Here is a 21,309-nt window from a genome sequence, read left to right as displayed (position 1 = left end):
AAATTGTATCTGACCAAGTGCAAAAAGCAATCCCGATTATATGTTTTTACTACAGCACCTGGTCTTTCCTGGAAGTCACCTTCCAAGTACTGATCAGGCCAATTACAATTTAGCTTCCAAGATCAGACGAGATTGGGCAATCAAGTAATGTATGGCTGTAGATTATGTAGGGAAAATTGCACAATTCCAGGTCAGAACAATATATATGTGTAGGACTAGTTGTATTAATAGTCCATTTGTTGGAAAATAACATATTCAAAGAAAGAATGCACAAGCAGACTTTATTTGTATCTTATATCTGCATAGTATGTCACCCAAGTTAGATATATTAATACTGTGTATATATATATTTTTCTGACCTGGAATTGTGCAATTTTCCCTACATAATCTACAGCCATACATTACTTGATTGCCCAATCTCGTCTGATCTTGGAAGCTAAATTGTAATTGGCCTGATCAGTACTTGGAAGGTGACTTCCAGGGAAGACCAGGTGCTGTAGTAAAACATATAATCGGGATTGCTTTTTGCACTTGGTCAGATAATATTTATAACCTAGTTAAATTGTATTACTAATCCAATATATCCAGTTTGTGACTGTGCATATATCAATAATTTGCCTTTATAAGTCATTATATATGTTAATTGTGTCTTTTTATGATGGATTTACACCATCTAATTTTGAATTTAACTTTATGGTACTTTATATTTTACTGCTGTTAATAAAAGTTATGTTTTAATTTTAATTATTTACTAATTAAGAGTGCCCCAGACCAGAGCCCTACTTTTTCTTCTATATTTTTTATAATTATGGAGCCCTGCTGTACCTGCAGTAGACAGAGATGTCAATGTCACCTGCACTTGGGAGCATTTCTCAGATGCCCGGAAGGGAATGAGCATAGGGAAGGGGGTCCTGAAGGAGAAAATACAAATCTTCTTTGTTGTGTTCTTGCAGTGCAAAGGTGATGCCATGGGATGAGAGCTGGCATACATGCATGAATAAAAAGGTGACACTGAAGAGGTTGACTAAAAACTGTTGCACTTATCACAGTTGATCCTAGCTGAGACCCTTTAGCCTGTTCCAGATGCCTGGAGCAAGAGGAGACACTGGGCAGGAAGAAGCCACTGGAGAAACTGCTGAACCTTTGTACTTTTCAACATTGAACAAGTCAGACATCCAAAGTGCCTTCCGCTGAAATCAAAGTAGTGGAAGAAGATTGGGAATGACTGAGGTCTTTAGAAAAGCTTCTCCAGGAGATAAACATGGAGGAGATAGCAACCAAATGTCAGCTTTGAGACATCCCTTGCCACAACATGACTTGCTCCTTTTGCGTATCGATCGACCCCACTGCCCTAGTTACGGCCCTGATTCTACCCCCTAGCAGCTGGTGGCACCCCCCCCTTCCTTGGCCTGCGCCCCTGGTGAGTGCCTTCCCGGCCAAGGGGTAGATACGGCCCTGGTTAAGGGGGTAGGCATGAGCCATACCTGAGAGATAAGGTTTTCTAATCAGGGAGCCAAAAGAGCAATGTCCTGAAGGATGGGAAGCAGAAACTGTATGAGAAGTAGTGTCTGGAGAATGAGGAAAACTTAGTGATAATTAAGCATCAGGCCTGGCACGGGATTACAGCTCCCATTGGAATGACTGGAGAATCAGAGGATACAATGAAGGATTGTGGGGACTAGTAATCTTTTTTTCTTCAGGGTCCATAGAGATCCACAGGGATACCATGGGGGATATTATGGTTGGAGAGATCCAGGCACAAAATAGTTAAAGCTTCTAGCAATGGTTAATCCTATGACAGGTGAAGCACAGTAATGCTGGGTACACACTAGTGTGTATCCAGCGACTGCACAATATATAGTTTCCCGCAACATACAGACCTATGGTGTCGGCTGCCAGATCTTCTATTACAATTGTACAATATTCTATGCTGAGATACCGGACACTGAAAACATTTATTAATTATCCATCTTTTTCTGCAGAATTACAGTAGATATCTTGAAATGTTACCAACACTGTGATTAGTCTGCATATTCAACTACTATACGGTTATTGCTGCAATTAGCAGAAATTGATTACAGTGATAGGAGCATAACAGCAGAGTTTTAATTACTGGGACATCAAATAACTTTTGACTAAAAAAATACCTTGTTTGATTAGTGACAGATTCAACACGAAAAATATTCTGCCATGTAAACTAATTAGATTTGTCCTAACTTTACTAGGATCTTAGGGCCCGATTCAGGTCCGGATGCAAATGCCATCGCAGCTGTGATCTCTCACGGATCGCAATTGCTAAAATATGCTAATGACTCACTTGCCGCCCAGAGCTTAGAGACGCCCACTGAAAGCATCTCACGTCTGCCGCTCACACACAAAACCGGAAACGGCGAACGCAGATCCGGCAGCCATCAGCCTCCTGAGTAAAGCTGGCCACACACTAGACCAACTTACATCCAACCAGCCAACTTGTTGATTGGTTGGAATGAAAATCTGGTAAGGAATGCAAGCAAATGACAATCAGCAATTTGCTCCCAAACTCCGGAAAATGAACAAAAACTGTCGTTTGAACAAATTGTTTAGATCAAACTTGTCTGATGACCATTTTCATCTGTTTTCTGGCATTTAGGAGCAAATTGCTGATCATCATTTACTCCCATACGTTACCAGATTTTCATTCCAACCAATTAACAAGTTGGCTGGTTGGATGTAAGTTGGTCTAGTGTGTGGCCAGCTTTAGTCTAAGTTGTAGCAGACACAGTGGGTCTCCAAACATACAGAGGGCTCTCCTGCTGCAAACAAGGACGCAATGGCTAATTTATGCACACCCAGAAAAGTGTTTGAACAGTCTGACGCGCCTGCGTTTCTCTAACCACCCCCTTGTTACCTCCTCACAAACGCTGACTACCTGTCACTCACTTTGCGAGTGAATACTCCGTGTGAGCGTAATCGCAGTACAAATTGCTGCACATGCGCAGTGCGACTTACACACAAGTGCAATGACAAAGAATCATTCAGTATCACCATTTACGTACAAATCTGAATCAGGCCCTTAGGTTACTTTCATTTTTCTGTGTACTATCTGTAAAATTCAATATCTAGCTATAATTACTAAAGCCAATTGCGGATGTATGGATTCATTTTGATACCCAATACTGTGTTTATATAGTTTAATCAGCTCAGAGCATTTAGATAAGGGCTATAAAACATATAGGATATTTTAACATATAGAGGACCTGATTCAGACCCGGTTGCTAAGTTGCGCTCGCTCTAATCGATTTTAGCCTGTGTGCGCATGCGTATAGTTCGCAGTGCGCGTGCGCAAACCAGTCGTTGCAATCTGTTTTTGGTAGCTCGTAAGCCACTATCAGGTCGCTGCTTTGAGTTACAGATAGTGCTGTTTGTGTGTGGTAACTGGGGAATGTGCTTGTAAATGGGGGAGTGGTGTTGCGGACACAGGCGTGTCAGGCAGCCAAAACGCCATTTAAAGGGCGCGCATGATTAGCAAAGTAGCGTCATTGTACACATCACCTGCATGTATTTCAGCCCGCACTGACCGCTGTGCTTGCGGCGGGTTAAGGCAACCTCAAGGGCTGCGAGCAGCTCCGATGGCTCTCGATGGTCCGATTAATCCTACATTTCCCGGAGATGACATGTGTTGTGAGTGGCAAAGGGGCGTCTTTATACACTTGTGAGCGCACTTTGCCGAAGCTCGCTAAAACATAGTGGGCGTCCTTACGCGACGCAGTGCAAGCACTTCATTTAAATATCCAGCCCCTTTTTTGCCAGCGAGCGGCTGCAACTTGCGAGCAGGTCTGAATGAGCTCCAGAGTGTAGCACATATTTTGTGATTCATACTCAATATTCACTATTGAGTGCAATCCAATCAATACTACAGCACTCGCACACAGTTATTTTCTAAAATAATAAACACACAGTAGGACATCAGTTTTTAATCTCCAATTAATACTATATTTACACTGCTTTGTTCTCTTTAATGTTTGTAACAATATTTCACTGTCACTGTGGTTAAATGGGGATCGGTATGAATGACTACCGGACCTATGTCAGACGGTTCAAAACCCGACAACGGAAGACCGACAGCCCTGAAAATCCGGAAGGTAAGTATTTTAGCTATTGCTAACCCTCTCCCCCCCTAATCCTCCTTTAGGGGTGCCTAACCTTAACCCTCCCTGTAAGTGCCTAAATCTAATCCCCCGTTCCCCGCACCTTAAACCTAAGAGTCCCGGGGGGGAGCCTAACCCTAACCTCCCCCGGGGGGTGCCCCTTCCCCTAACCATAACCCTCCCGGGGGTGTGCCTGGCCCTAAGTCCCCCCCGGGAGCCCTGAAACCCTGCGGCTGTCTGCACCCGGCTCACCTTCGTTCGGTATGCCGGGTGTCGGGCTCTCGGCGTAGGTCTAATGACAGGCGTCAGGGTTTCGACGCCTATCATTAGTACCCTGCCGGGATTTGTAACTCGGGAAGCCGGCGGTCGGCACTTCGACCGTCGGCATGCATACCGTTAAATGTACCCATTTTAAAAGGGATTAATAAAAGATATATTTTATGTAAATCTTTTTACTTATCTTCAGCTGAAACACTTTAGGGTCTATTTACTAAGCCTTGGATGGAGATAAAGTGAACAGAAATAAAGTTCCAGCCAATCAGCTCCTAATTGTCATTTTTCAAACACAGCCTGTGACATGGCAGTTAGGAGCTGATTGGCTGGGACTTTATTTGCATACAAGTAAATAGTCCCCACATCTCTCTGCTGCTCTAAGCCCCTCCACACTATGACTTTGTTAGAATGGTTATGCTTAAATAACTCCCTTTGACAGGTATGATTTCGTATTTATACACCCTGCTACTTCATTCTACTGAACCTTCAATTCCGAAATAGGAGTTAAATGGGATGTTGATTTGGGGGATCCCCCAGAGAAGACCCGTTCTCGAATTGAGGAGATGGTCCAATTTTCAATAACGGGTCTCCAGATCATTAATCTCCACACAAATTAAAGAAAATACTGATAAGGTTCATCACCGTTGGTACATGGTACTCACCAGACTAAATCGTATATTCCGGTCTACATCTCCACTTTATTGCATAGTTTGTGGAGAGATAGGCACCTTCATTCATATCTGGTGGTCCTACCCAAAAATAGTAGTTTTCTGGAATGCGGTGGTAGCCCTAGCAAGTAAAATTATTGACTCAGTAATTGTCAGAGATCCACGGTCTTTTCTTCTGAGGCTCCCTATTACACCTTTGGATAAACTATCAGATAAGTTAGTCTCCCAGATCCTTAATGCAGCTAGATGCCTTATAGCTTTTCATTGGAAGCAACATGACCCTCCCTCCCTACAAGCAGTCATCAATAATGGCATATAGTAGCTATAGAAAATTTAACTGCTTACCTCCACAACAAATCACCTAAATGAATTCAAATTTGGAGTCCTTGGTTTACTCTAAATCAGCCCTCTCACACTAATTCTGCTCCTAGAAGTATCGTGGATCTTCTTGCATAATTATTTCCCTCTCTTATAGACCTCACTAGCTATATGTTTACTTGGACGGTTAGAGCCCTGCCGCTTTTTCCTCCTTAATATCCCATTTTTCTTTCTCTTGTGACCCTGTGAAAACACCCCCCTCATCTTTCCTCACCCTTCACTTTCTTATTTACTTTAGCATTTTTCATCTATGTGTTTGAATTTATTTTCTGATATCTCCATTTTTTTGTACTGCTAAAATTACAAAAATAAAATAAAAACAATAAAAAAGTTATTGTTCATCTGGGAACCGAAACGTCGACTACAACTAAACACTTGTGACCTATAAGGACTAAATTATCGAGAAATATTGTGACTACATTAAACTGCTTTATAGATTTTAAAGGAGAGTGCATCCTTCCTCATTGGATACAATTCTGAACTATATAGGGACCTAGTGTCCTTGGAAGCACCCCGACCAATATTTATTTATGAATGTGAGTGCAGGGTCTCTGTCTTTTATATATATATATATATATATATATATATATATACTTACTGTGTGTATATATATATATATATATTTATTTTTTATTTTTTTTGTGCACCACTAAAATACAGCAACTTTCCTCCTTGGTTGTAAACTTCATTTGGGGTGGGGAAAGACTGTACATATTTTTAAGTGCGCTCATTAAAATAAAAATAAAATATTTGCTGCACCTTTCAGATGCTCCAAGCCACCTGGGTGCTTATTATCTACACTACCCTACCATTAATTGTACTGTGTGATTTTTATAAATTACACTTTTTGTGCACACATTTTTCGATTCAGATTGCACGCAATTCTTAATAGTTATATATTCTTGGGGGCGTGGCTATGGCGGCGAGGGAGTGAGAAGCAGATCCGGAGAGCTCCCCAGGTTAACATCCTCGGAATCGATCCTGACCCCACTGTCCCGGTGTCTGCAGGTCCCCCTGGACCTTTCAGTGTGCCTGGTACCTGGCTACTGCCGTGACTGTGTTATCTAAGTGTTGTCAGTATGGGGAAATCTGGGAAAGCTGCTGGCGGTATTTTATTCTGTTTATCGATGATACAGGCTTATATTTACTAAGTCACACAATTCTAATATTTAATATGTGTGTTTGGTGCTTTTACTTATTGTTTTCTGTTGTGAATGACACCGGTTCTTATTGCCGGGGGGCTCCCTTGCAATGGTAGTTGCTGCAATTTATTGCCCTGTTGTTGTATTGCTATTAGTTTGGTTACATAAACTACAATACTACTGTACCTCAAAAGAAAAGTTAAGATAAAGGGTCCAGTGCACTTCATAGGTCTGATATATTCATACTATGTTCTCTGAAGTATTTATAAAATATTACTTATTAGTTAATTCTAAAATGTGGTGTACAGATATATGGCGAAGTATTAAAAACATTGTATATAGAAAAGAATGTGGGAAAAATTTATGAAATTAGTGATTAAAACACTTCCTGTTGCTGCCGGTCTATTGGATCTCCCTATCTTCAAATGTATAGCCAAGTGATGAAAATATCTATGTTTGCAGCACTATTTATAGATAATGGGTAACTTAAGTACCTATGAGCTATCCTCTCTTAAATGTATGGCTTATGGGGCCGGGATCGGTATGATCCCGACAGGTAGGTATATTTTCTATTTACTAACCTAACCTCCCCCCCTAACCCTCCCTTCCCCGCAGCTTAACCCTAAGTCTCCTGGGGGGGGGTGTCTAACGCTAAGCCCCCCCGGGAGCCCCTAACCTAACCCTCCCCCCCCCATGGCTCTCTTCGATCGGTAAGCCAGGTGTCGGGCTCCCAGCGTAGGTCTAATGACAGGCGTCGGGATTTTGACGCCTGTCATTAGACCGGGATTAGACAGTCGGGAAGCCGGCGATCAAAATTTTATCCGTCGTCTTCCCGACTGCTTCCCATGGTGCATGCACACGGACAGATTTTCCTTCAGATTTGTACAATAACGATTTTAAAAATCGTTCATTCGTTCATATCTGAAAGAAAATCTGACATGCGCGATCCTGTTTGTCAGATAACGATATCTGACATCTGATGTGTTCGCAGTCAGATTTGCTCGATTTTCATTCATGTTAATACTTCAAAAAGCGTTCGTAGTTCATGAAATCGTTGTTAAAATCGTTCAAATCGTTCGTAGTTCATCGTTCGTCTGACAGATCTGACCATGTGTATGCACCATTACTATTTAGCAAACCCTCTAGATGTTGATCACTTTGTATCCATTTCAGTTGTCACAGTATCAGCTTTCATTTGTAACAATTGCCTTCACTGTTGTTAAGGGGATTCGTTACATAACAGGAGACAAGTCACTCCGGTAATTCCTCTAACAGGTAGAGACCCATAGCATGTAAATTATAATTCTGTTAACAGTCTGTGTTAAATTTAAACGAAGACATATAAGTGCTGTATTAGTCGCCAAACATTAGTGTGGTTGCCGTTATTAGAATAATAACATGATACTAGAAAAACCCTCTGATAAGCAATCTCAGCAGTGTACTCTGCAAATATAGAGTAGATAGTACTCCATTGGTTCTCTAAATGTTCAGTCCCAGCAAGCATACCCCCACTCGTAAGGTTCACATATGCACTTGGTATCTATATTGCTATTACATATGTCAAGTAAATGATCCTAAAGTCTGCATTCAATTGTGCAGTGACCAGCAGAACTCAGGGAACGCCAACGCGCGTTTCGCCTGGGGCTGCAGGGTTTTTTTTGCACTTCCTTGACAAAGCAGCCCCAGCGAATCGCGTGTCGTTCCCTGAGTGCTGCCGGTCACACATCATCGTCGAGGGAAGTCTCTGTTCTTATTAAGAAATCTGTCTAATTTGTATTAAACTGCATTAAGTCAGATCCCTATGGTATTATTATTATCCTTTATTTATATGGTGCCACAAAGGTACCACAGTGCCTTACACAGTACATAAATGAGCACACAAGAAAAACAGTTAATAGTAATACAAAACAATGCAGGACAAGGTTTATAAACATAGCTTAGCTGCATAACACAAGCAGCAGGGCCTCAGCAACCCAATGTTGGGTGCCCATTGGGGAGTTAGGAGTAAATTATACTATAAGTAGGGATAAAAGAAGCACGTGAGAGACGAGTGCCCTACTCGTGAGAGCTTACATTCTAAAGGGGAGGGCCAGACAGACAGGGGTGACACAGATGGGGTAGATAGTGAGGAAGGAGCATGGAGCAGTGGGTTAGGATATGTGCAGTGGAATGTGTGTGTATAAGATGACCTGATGTTACGTCAAAATTAAGTCCTTCATACATCTATCTCTATGACAGAAAATAGATTTTGTTTATGTGTTATTTACTTGAGAGATGTACAAAATAAAGGTGTGGCGCTTTAATTTGTGTGTTACATTTTAGAATCTAAATACATCCTTCTAAAAATGCAGCTCCTGCCATCCTAATACAGTAGTGAATACTTTAGTCCCAGCTGTTGAGTGCTGTGCCATGCTCCTGGGAGTGGGTGCATCTCACATGCTAGACCCGCTCACGAATGGGTGTAGCCATACCCAACAGGCTGTGGCCCCACAGGATGTTGCTGTATCCGGGCCCAGATTTCTCTTGGCAGCCCTGGAGGTGGCAGGCAAAACCAGGATGGAATGGGTCTTAGTGGTGGGTTAGCAAGGCCATCGAGGGAGGGAGGTAGCTGAGAGTGGAGGAACAGGAATGGCAGGGGAAAGAAGCAGTGGGTTGGAAAAGCAGACTGATGAGAGAAAAAAGGGAGAACAGCAAGCGGAGGAGACAAGAGGGGGAGGATAGGGATGGATAAAGTAGAGGATTATGTGGACACTGAGTAAGGGGGGTGTTTGAAGTAAGGGTGTTCATGCTGTGGATGAGGTAATAAGCGAGATGAAAACTGGAGTGGAGGCAGTGTGATGTAGAGACAGTGTGGATAAAAGTTGTTAAATGCTCAAAAATACAGGTAAAAGAACAGTGCTGCTGATGTATGAGCGCAGCTATGAAGAGAGGTATGAGAGTAGTGGGAGAAGGAATTAGTTATTAAAAGAATGATTAAAGTGGACAGATGCGATGCAATGGAAAAAGGCAATACAGTACAAACAAGATTTTCTGTAGTATGAAGGCAAAAATTACAATGTACAGAGCCGATCTCGGCAGAGGTGTTTTCAACAACAAAGATCAATCAACAAAAGCAGCACCCAGATAGGGGAGTACTTGCAATGTCCCAGCAGCGAGTGCAGTAAGGAGTTCCCTGGATATGCATACAGCAGCTGCTAGTGAATTCGGTAACTCACATAAGTATGTTGCTTCATGTTGTTCAGAAAGTGTTCTGGTTTTGAGGATGTTTTTCCTCAGTTTTCCTCCAGTTTAACTCCAGCGTAACTCCATCTTAGTTATCAAATTGTAATTCCACTTATAATCTAACACTTTGAATCTAATACAGCCTACGTCTATGCAGCCTTACTAAACACTAATTACTAAGGTTACAAACATGTCTCTGTGTGCTCACTGATTGGGACCCTACCCCCTGTGCTCAACACACACTACATTGGGATGCAATAAAGTCTAAAGATAAACAATTTGTGAGAAGGGGGGAGAACATCACAGATTCACAAAAAAATCCTAACTTCCTTTATAGAAATTGCTCCTAATATAAAAGTAGTGACACTTTAACTAAAATAAATGTCCAAAGCTGTACTTTGCAATCAATACAACAGCATCTGATGGGAGCACTGTCAAAGCCGGATAATTGGCTGAGACAGAATCTGTTAAAATTAAAATCTGCACAACGCCATTTTGCAAATGGCAACAAGACACCATTTTGCGAATGGCCGCCCAGCGCCATTTTAGCGAATCTCACATTATCAGTACATACGGCGATACTATTATTAGCATTGTGCGATTACATTGCTACCGCATATTATTTAAAGTCCCACCATACCCCATGCGCACATTAAATTATACATATAATATACAAGATGCACAGTTGCACTGTGAACACAACATGCATAGTAGCGACTGTATGATACCCCGTGTACGACGCTGTTATGATTATTAGCGTTGTGCATCCGCAACAGCCCCAGGTTAAAAGTCCTCTGTGAGGACATGGGATGTGTGTTACAAATTTACTGGCAGCATCTCAGTGCAGAGATCAATTTACTTTTTAGTCCTTTTGTGTCCCCCTTCCCGTCTCCTAGTGTATGTGTGATCATTCTCAGGACACACATTTCCATTACCATGAATATTATGTACTGTAAAAATGTAAGTAATTGTAATGTTTAATACTGGATAAGCCTTGATGTTAGCCTGGTCCATATGTCTGTGTTATTTGTAACCACTAGAGCAAGGTGACACCTCCCAGAACAAAAGACCCTCTAAGTTAATTCTCACCTCCCCAGGGGACGCTCAGGATTGACTCCTCCTTCCATTTGCCTGTTTTGTGTCTCACGTGAATCTGGTAGCCCGAACGGAACCATCCCAGCAGGTGTTCGTCAGGGAAGTAATATCAGGAGGAGGTAGGAGAAAGTGACAGCATAAGGGACCCGCACCAATCAGGAGACGGTGCAACCCCCCCTGGGTGGTCACAATATCGTGGGAAATTGGAAGATTGGAAGGCAACTCCAGATGTTAGTCGCTGACTTTGGCTAAGAGGCCTCGCTCTGCTAAGGTGCTAGTGGAACGCATCACCAGTTCTCTGTGGATTTATACTTTGGAAATTCTGCAAGGACCTATACGCTATTCACTGCTGTGTGTTCTGTGATTAGCTTCTACTGTATGGGATCCTGGAATCAATTGTTTCGACCCAGGGACTATCACTGCTGTGTGATCTCTGATAGTTTCTATGTGGGGTCCGGGAAGCGATTGAGTGGACATACGCTATTCACTGCTGTGTGATCAGTGATAGTTTCTACTGTGGGGACTGAGGGTCTCTAGCTATTTTGTGGAATTGTTCTGGGACATTATACTCTATTGGGACTGCCTCTGCGTGGACTGCTACCTGTTTATTGCCCGTTCACTGGATTTACTGCTTGTCCTGACATATTATCTATTTCTGTGTGCTGTGGAAAAATAAACCATCACGTTGGTTTCATCTGCTCGGTGTCTGGGTGATTGAGAGAACCCCGTATCCTCACATCCTCATTATACTAATACGTACATTTATTATTACATAGAATATGAACAATCCTGCAAAGCACGTGCCATGGTGTACTCCACAAACACGTAGACACACAACGCTAACTAGCGTCTTTTCTTAATATCCCCGCACTGACATATTGCACATTTACATAGGAAGGTTCCCTAGCATTAAGGTTAATATACAAGGTTTTATTAATTATTAGTTATGTAATAAAGCGACTGTATTTAAGATCTCAGGTTTAGTACATGATAAGCAGACTGTGTTTGGTGCCATTCTGAACCACTGTTTATTTGCAGATTTCCGGTTCCATCGGCGAGGAAATCGCAACATGCATCTGCAAATTATGGATCATAGAGAGTTAGGCATTGAAATGTACTCTGTAATGTAGTCAGTTTAGACTTGTTCTTCAGCGGGAAAACTGACACAAAGAACTGTTAATGGCTGAACTATAACAATACAAACTGACCTATGAACTGTATCGTAACAGAAGAACCAGGAAGAAGAACCAATGGGATTATGCCAACTTGTTCTATTGCCTATCTCTGCAAGGGTTTATATGCAAGCACCCTGGATCTGTTAGTTAGTCATCTTTCTTTGCTGTTGATGGAGGTTTCATAGTTGATGCCAGGAATCTGTATTCAGAGTGCATGCGTATGTATTCGACTGTACCTTGTGATTGTATAATTTGTTTGCGCTAATTGTATTTAGATCACAGCGTGTAACTATCTGCTTTTTGGTGAATAATATCTTTTTGTGCTTTGGAACCACAATCCAAGTCTGGAAAACAAATTATTTCTTGTACGACTTATAACGCTAAATAGCGACATTTAGGGTGTATAGATCATTAGGTATTCATAGTAGTGACTTTACCTAAAAGAAATATCCAAAGCTGTGTTTTGCAATCAATATAACAGCATCTGATGGGAGCAGTAGTGACATTTTACCTGTACTTCAGGGAGAGAGAAGTCACATCAGTCGTTGCATGGTGTGCATATAGCTAATAAGATTTCCAGCGTAACTCCGTCTTAGTTAACAAATTGTAATTACACTTATAATCTAACACTTTGAATCTAATACAGCCTACGTCTATGCAGCCTTACTAAGGACTGGTAGATATGCATTTCTGGATTGTAAAATACATTCTATGCCACTATGTATACTGGCCGTATATATATACACCTCCCCCTTTTACCTATGAAGTTTTGAAGCATGCAGCTGAATTTGTGGTTGTGTCTCCTGGTACTCCAATAATCTGTTTAGGGGATTTCAACAATCTAGTTGATCCCTCTTTAGATAAATGGCGGGAAACCTCCAGTACACAGTTAGCTGGAGGATAGTCGGGCTTTGCTAAATTTATAGATAGTTTGGGTGGGTGGACGCTTGGAGGGTTAGAAATCCGGGTGTGCAACAGTTCTCATGTTTTTCTGCAACATTCCTTTTCTAGGATTGATTTGGCCCTAGTTTCACCCAGTTTGCTCCCTAAAATTTGTCCGATGGCGTGTCAGATCATTCTCCACTCCTGATGTCTTTTGCGTTAGCTAGTTCTAGGAGGCAGGTATTCTGGAAGCTCTACCCCTTCTGGCTTATTCAAATGAAGGCTATCTCTGAGTTAGAGGCCATGTGAGATGGCTTTTTTGCAGAGAATGTTGGCTCTGTCTCGGCGCCAATCGTGTGGGATTAATTTAAGGCATATATGCATGGTACTCTGGTTAAACGTGTAGCCGAATTGAAATTATTCTACAGGAGGAAAGAGACTGAATTAGAGTCAAAGACCCATCGGTTAGAACTTGTTTACTTGAGGGACAAGTTGGATACATCTAGGGTACAATGGCTAGCAGCTCAATCTGCATGGACAGCTCACCTATCGGATAGCAATATGCAGAGTTTATTGTTTAAATCACATCCACACTATGTGCATGCAGATAGGACAGGCAGATTTCTGGCACATTTAGTACACGCTGATCGCCCATCTGTGACCATTGCTGAGCTTGTGCGGCCAGATGGTACGGTGGTCACGACTACTCCAGATATAGCTGATGTTTTTTTCACATTCTATAAGAATATATATAGTCCATGGCCGAACTGCAGTCATATGTTTCTGCTATTAGATTTCAATCACTCTCATCTGAGTCTCAAGCCTTCCTAGATGCCCCTTTCACCCTAGAAGAGATAGAGGGTGCTATCAAATCCTTCCCAGATGGCAAGGCTCTGGGTTGTAACGGCATACTGATAGAATTATATAAAAAACATGCTGGAATATTTATCCCTAGATTGCTCAAGTTATTCAATGATTTATAGGATGGTGTGTTCACGTCTTCTATGTCTGAGGCTGTCATTATTGCATTGCCAAAACCTGGGAAAGATCCTAGATTTCCTGAAGCTTACAGGCCAATCTCACGGATTCCCACAGATGCCAAGATTCTAGCAAAAATGTTGTTTTTAAGACTTAATCAGGTCATTGCCTCAATAGTGCTTCCAGATCAGACCGGCTTCATGCCAGATAAATCGACCTCGATAAATATTAGATGTTTATTCACTCATTTGCAGGCTTCTCATGAGGAGGAATCGGCCTCAGTTGTTGTCTCTTTAGACGCGGCAAAAGCCTTTGAATCTGTAGAATGGGCCTATCTTTGGGAAGTCATGAGTGTTATGGGTGTGGGACCTGTTTTCATCAAATGGGTGCAACTCATATGATAGACCCAGTGCTAGGATTTCTGTTAATGGTTTTAGTTCCCCCTCTTTTTCGTGGCACGAGACAAGGTTGCCCATTATCCCCTGCCCTGTTGTCCTTAGCCATAGAACCACTGGCTTGAATTATTCGGCTCATCCTGATATTATGGGGTTTCAGTTGGGGAAAAAAGGTTGATAGAGTTGCTTTATAAGCGGATGATTTATTATTGTTCCTAAGTGATTATAAGGTGGCCATGCCAGTAGTTCTAAATATAATTGAATAATTTAGTAGTTATTCAGGCCTTACTACTAATTGGGGTAAATCTTCTATTTTACCATTGCCGGGTGCTCCCCCTACTGTTTCGGAGTTGCCTTTGCCTCTTTGCTGGGTCCCTAGATTTAGATATATAGGGGTTTGGATATCCAATCGATCAGAAGATTATATAGGATTGAATTTACTGCCGCTGTTTTCCTATTTAAATGGAGAAGATTGGTTCCTGGAGTAGACTCCCTCTTACGGTTATGGGCAGGGTGAACCTACTAAAAATGGTGGTACAACCCAAATTTCTCTATATATTGCAACAATCCCATTTATATTCCTGCAGCTGTATTACATAAATTGAATAGTATGTTCTAATCGCTTATTTGGGCAGGTAAATGGCCTAGTTTGAAATTTTATGTACTTACTAGGCCCAGAGGGAGTGGTGGTATGGGCCCTTCCTCATTTCCGTTTATATTACTATGCTGCTCAGTTGGCTCATGTTCGGTCTTGGATACAGGATAGCCACTTTGACACCTGCCTGCTCTTCTTATTTCACAGGCAACACCAGGACATACTCCCTTACAGGCGCTGTAAGATTTCTAGGGGTGGTCCCCCCGTTGCTTTTTCAAGCAGTTAAAATATGGCGGGAGGTACATACATTATTCCAATGTACTGATATAGACCCGGATACCCCCTTGTGGTATTCGTGTAAATTTTCTGAACTGGCCTCTCTTTCTATAAGACAGGTTTGGGTAAAAGGGGAATTGGTACGGTAGGGCAGTTATACTCCAATGGAATTTTGAAATCTTTTACTCAATTAAGGGATGAATTTAAACTTCCAGCTGCTTATTTTTACAGGTTTCTGCAACTCAGACATGCGCTTGAGGCCCAATTTAAGGATGGTCCTCAGTCTGTTGCCCTCCCCAGTAAAAGTTTGTGTCAACGTTGGGGTTTGTAAAATCATTGTCTCTAACTTACTCCTTAATGTTGTCCTCTTATAGTGAAATCCAGTCTACTCTGCGTAGTGGTTGGAATCTATGGTTGGTACCATTAGTGATGAGGAGTGGGAAGCAGCTTTGGAATTGCCATGTAAGGCTACCGCATCTATACGATTTCAGCAAATACAGCAATTTATTTTACAGAGAGCATATTTATCCCCGGTTAGATTGGTATGTTTTGGAGGCAGACAGTCTGATATCTGTCCCAGATGTGGCAATGTTTAGGGGACTTTCTGGCATTTGTTGTGGGAATGCTGTGTGATTCAAGTATTTTGGACCAAGGTTAGGTCCGCTCTGTCCCATACCGGTATTCCACTTCCAATACTTACACCTAAGTTTTGTAGCATAGGAGATAGAGAAGATGATGAGCTGAACCGTTATAGCGCTCAATATGCTATTAATTTATGTGCACTTACCAAAGTATGCCTGGCTCGATCATGTTTGGCTCCTCCTGGGCCGGACTTTCAAGAGTGGGTTTCTGTAGTTAATTTGACTGTGGACCATGAGCGATATTTATAAGTTATATAGTCTTGAATGAACAAACATGGGATCCCCAATCAAATACTAGTCTCACTATTACAACCTGTACAGAAAGGTCATCGGTGTCAAAATAAATATTCTTAAATGGTAACCGCATTAGCTTTACCTGAGTATTGCACATGCTTATTTCATCCTAGAGCTATCTTCTACTAAGCCCATCAATGATTACATAGACCTGGGCTCAATTCATTAATGGATAAGTTTAAAAAAAAAAAAAAAAAAAAAAAAATCTAAAAACTTTTTGTCCTGAGTGAATGGAACTCAGAGAATATGAATGAAAATATTCCCATTATGTACTAACGGAACTGGTATGAAATCCCGATGCCGGAAGCCCGATGAGTGAACATCCCAACATGGGCAGGTAAGCTCCCTATTCCTCCCCTGCCTAAACCTTTCTTCCCCCCGGTGGTGCCTAACCCTAATTTCCCCCCGGGATAACGCTGATACTTACCCGGATCCTTTGTTCAGGATGCCGACCCCGGTATCCTGATCCCCTTCGGGATAGCGGCATCATCATTTTGCCGGGCGTCGGGATTCCGGCGTCAGTATTATCAGCGGCCGGCATATTAACTACATCCCGTACTAGATGTACAGTGGTAGCGATAGCCTCTATCTGTATGGGTTACATCCCAGCATATGGAGAGTACTCCTCCGAGTGAATCTGACACTGCGCGTGCACATAGCGTCAGACTCAGGAGACGGCCGAAGGCTGTGGGGGAGGGATTGCAAAATCCCTCTCCTGCGAGATTGTCTCCATATGATTAAAGCAGTTGATGTAATCTGATGATGGAATACACCTATGGGGCCAAACTCCAAAAAGCAAGTCCATAGGGGCCGGACAGTAGTTCACATTGATAATGGGAACTGCAACCTGCAGTGATAATTAGCCTTCTGCAGATTTCTGTGAAATCGGCTGCTTTAGGCTGCTGGCACATAGCAACAATTCATAAAATTATGCAGAAACTAGTTTCTACATAAATTTTATGAAAAAAAATAAAATAAAAATAATGAATGCTTGATAAATAGGCCCCATAGTGTTGCAGTTTGTAATACACTGGTGCACATGGGGTCATGTAGGTTCTGTGCAACTGTAATAATAAAAACAATGCACTTCCATACTTACTGACACCTGCAAAAGCACACATGCAACCAGGGTATGTAAATGTTAACACCACAATATGGCTTTAGGCAACACAATAGCATGTCATATTCGCATTAATGACACCGTATTATCTAGGCACAAAAAGTAACAGTGCTAGTAAAGCAACAGAGTATCATACCTGAGCGAGTGTATTACTGACATATCAAGGCGCCATCACATTTTGGGGTCGACCCAATTACCCACAAAATTAGTCACCACTGCGAGTAAGGCTATATGATGCACTTAAGATACCTCCGAACTCACATTTCTGTTCGCAGCACCATAGGACTGCGAGATAATATGTGCGAACCCAATGCAAGTTAAGGCCGCAAGGGGCGTGGGTTGCAGTGCAAGGACAACTTGCGCCCGTCGCAGGTAATTGGATTGACTACCTTCAAAGAAAGCTTTTGAAAATGATCCCTCGAAATCTTAACTGAATTATGGGGGTTCTTCAGCACTGCCGGGGCCCATGAGGATATTGGGCCTCAACAATTGATGGCCTGATAGCAGGCCACAAGCAGAAGTCTGTGTTGAGCGAGCAGGGTGTTTAATTTTAAATGTTTTCTTACAAAGTGGAACTAGCCATCAGCAACAGAAGTTTAATTATGGCGCACAGCCAAACAAAATTCATACTACAAGCTACAAAATACAACGAATGACAGAGAAGTGAGGAAGATTCAAAAATGTGAAGTTAGCGAGCAATCAAATTAGCAGAAACATATTTCATGTTGGTTAGGTTTATTTTGATAAATATTTTATAATGCAGTTTAAGTACATTTCCGATGTCCATTAATGTAATACCAATATTCATTGCCACATGATGCAAGTCCTTATTTTGTGAACCGTGTCCTTGAAAATGTTACTTTCATGATGCACAATTTTGACTGGACCATTAACCACATTTCATAGTCTTACATAAGAAAATTTTCTAAATATCTATTCTTTTAAAAATCTCTCCAACATATGTAACATTATTATGCGCACAACATGCCTCATGATCCATAGACATCACTTGCTCCTAACGAACAGATTGATCGACTTCTCATAAATACTGCTATAGCCCACAAGATGGCTGCCGTCATTGTGAGCAGACAACATGGTTACCTCAGACACTAAACAAAAAGACCACAACAATTTGTATTTTCCCAACTGAAACGTCAATCACCAAGGAGAGTACAATCTTTAACATCATTCATGATTTTTTAAATGTCTGTTGAGATGACCCTTAAATTTAAAGCATTTTTCACATTTATCACAAGAATATCGCAGGGCTGTAGTGTGAGTCTTCATATGTATGACAAGATGAGACCTACGAGAGAAACATTTGTCACATTCAGTGCACGGGAATGGTTTCTCCCCTGTGTGAGTCCTCAGATGTTTAACAAGATTAGCTTTATTGGTAAATCGTGCCTCACAGTAAGTACAAGCAAAAGGTTTTTCACCCGTATGGATCCTCTGATGTACGATGAGTTGGGCTTTGAAGACAAAGCTTTTCCCACATTCAGCACAGGAAAATGGCTTCTCCCCTGTGTGGAACCTGGTGTGAGTGACAAGGTTGACTTTATTTGTGAAGCGTTTTCCACATTCAAGACATGAATATGGTTGTTCTCCGGTGTGTGTTCGCTGGTGTCTGATGAGGTGCGAGTTCCGGGCGAAACTTCGCTGACATTCCGAGCAGGAAAATGGCTTTTGCCCTACGTGCGTGTTCTGATGTTTAAGAAGATGCGACTTGTCAGAAAAGCACCTTCCACACTCTGAACACTGGTACGGTTTCTCTCCTGTGTGAGTGCGCTGGTGTATAACGACGCTCCCTCGGCTGGCAAAGCACTTCCCACATTCCGAGCAAGAAAATGGCCTCTCCCCAGTGTGGACAAGCTGATGCTTGAGAACGGTGGCCTTGTCAGTGAAACTCTTGCCACACTCCAGGCATGAGAACGGTTTCTCTCCGGTGTGCATCCGCCGATGCCGTGCAAGGTGGGTGCTACCGAAAAACCGCCTCCCACATTCGTTACACGAATATGGTCTTTTTCCTGTGTGAATCCTCTGGTGCCGGACAAGATAGGACTTGCAGGTGAAGGATTTATCACATTCGGAACAGGAAAATGATTTTTCCCCCGTGTGGCTCCTCTGGTGAATGACAAACCTCGACCTCTTGGAGAAACATTTGCTGCAGAGAGGGCATGTATAGCTGCTGGGTGTAGTGTGAGTTTTGTAGTGTGCTATGAAGGCGGACTTATTTTTACACTTTTTGCCACACTCCTTGCACTGCACGGATCCGTCTATTTCGATTTTTTGCAGGTTTAAGTCTTCTACAATAGTATCAGATGTGTATGGAGTCTCAGAGTCTGAAAAAGTGCCTTCTTCCCAGGAGATGAAGTCCTCCTCAGACTTAATGGCGTTGCAGTCGTTTTCGGCACATCGTTTTGCCAGGCGGTTAGTCTTTGAGGGGTCTCCACCGCAGAAAAGTGTTGATTCCTCTTTAACAAGAGCAGCGTTAATTTCTGTCTGCGTATGAGTAGTAAGAGTATCAATACCAGTGTCTACTTGATACCTTTTAACAAGTAAATCTGAACACCTATCTACTTTTTTCACAGATTTCAGCTTCCTTCCTGCCAATTTCTTTGTTTTCTGGGATTTTTTAAGCTTTTGCAAACTACTCTTCTTTTCCTTTGAACGAACAACGGTGGAATTGGCCTTGTGACACTGCGCTTGTGTTACATGGCCGACAGGCCCACCTGTCAAAAAAAAACAACAACATAAAAACAGTTAGACTTTCCCCATCCTGCACGCAGAAAAAACCAACACAGTTTTTTGGTTTCAATTAGCTGCGTTTTAAGTTTCATTCCGGCATGATGTACGAGCGACGTACACTGCCCACAAATCCTGTTCATACAGAGAGCTTACATTGTCCATTTTCCGGCATGCTGTTATACGGCAGAGAGCTAAAATGCATTGGGCGATGCAGGGTGCAGTTGATGGCTTTCAAATGCCATCACAATGGTGTAGCGCCCGTACGTCATAATGGGCCCTTTCATTTAAAATTAATTAAACTAATTTTATTCAGAAGATGTAATGGCAGTTAATGCTGCATGCTTGGCATTTGGTGTTTCTTTACAATAACAAGCATACTCTAACATATCTGTTGGGTTGAGTACAGAATCTGTTGGGTTGGGTACTGGATCCGAATGGTCACAATACCAGATTTCTGCAATCATAACCCTATCCCTCCCGTCCCACAACCTAACCCCTAGCCCTCTCGTCCAGCAGCCTAACCCCTAGCCCTCCCGTCCAGCAGCCTAACCCCTAGCCCTCCCGTCCAGCAGCCTAACCCCTAGCCCTCCCGTCCAGCAGCCTAACCCCTAGCCCTCCCGTCCAGCAGCCTAACCCCTAGCCCTTCCTTCCCATAGCCTAACCCCTAACCCTCCCTTCCGCAACCTAACCCCTAGCCCTTCCGCCCCAAATAATTAAATTTTACTACATTTAAGAAAATAAAGTGGGAACATGCTAAAGGTGACGAATACATGATGGGGGAGCTGTAATATAGAGTAACTAAAGGCCCCCATACATCAGCAATCTGAAAACCACAATTGAACAATTTGAAGATTTATTGCCCGATCTTAGGATTTCCCAATCGAGCAATCTGCGCCCATACACTACAGATCTTTTTCAGTGATTTGCAGATCGATTGCAACAAACACAGATCTGGCAATCTTGAAAGGCCCATCATTTTGCTAGAAACGGTCTGCAAATCTGCTGATCATGTCCATACACTAGCAATCTACAGCCCCAATCGATATGTGAAATCCAACATGTTGGACAGTCTGATTAAACAATTCCAATCACTTTTTGGTTGCAATCTGCGATCTGTGAAGCCCATACATTGCAGATTTGTATACACAATCGATTGCAAATTGCACGATTGCTGCAATCCATCTCTGATGTATGGGGGCCTTAAAGGCCCCCATACATCAGAGATGAATTACAGCAATCGTGCAATTTGCAATCGATTGTGTATAAAAATCTTTCCCTATTTCAATCGATTGCAGAATTG

The 21,309-nt window shown here is 42.2% G+C and overlaps 1 protein-coding gene across 7 annotated transcripts in view; it reads right to left on the bottom strand.

Moving 5' to 3' along the window:
* Nucleotides 1-17,974: 17,974 nt before the first annotated feature.
* The window catches only part of LOC148473245 (uncharacterized), a 50,981-nt gene continuing 47,646 nt past the window's right edge, over nucleotides 17,975-21,309 (bottom strand). For all 7 annotated transcript variants that reach the window (XM_088459867.1, XM_088459868.1, XM_088459864.1 and 4 more), the window contains one exon: nucleotides 17,975-19,993. In XM_088459867.1, the coding sequence (XP_088315993.1) occupies nucleotides 18,447-19,993 (1,547 nt within the window). In that variant the 3' untranslated portion in view covers nucleotides 17,975-18,446. The remainder of the gene's footprint in view (nucleotides 19,994-21,309) is intronic.

The sequence above is a fragment of the Taudactylus pleione genome, unplaced genomic scaffold, assembly GCF_031769625.1.
Source record: "Taudactylus pleione unplaced genomic scaffold, aTauple2 ptg000946l, whole genome shotgun sequence".
Classification (NCBI taxonomy): domain Eukaryota; kingdom Metazoa; phylum Chordata; class Amphibia; order Anura; family Myobatrachidae; genus Taudactylus; species Taudactylus pleione.
The sequence above is the reverse complement of the archived record's forward strand: the minus strand, read 5'-3'. Positions and strand labels throughout refer to the sequence as shown.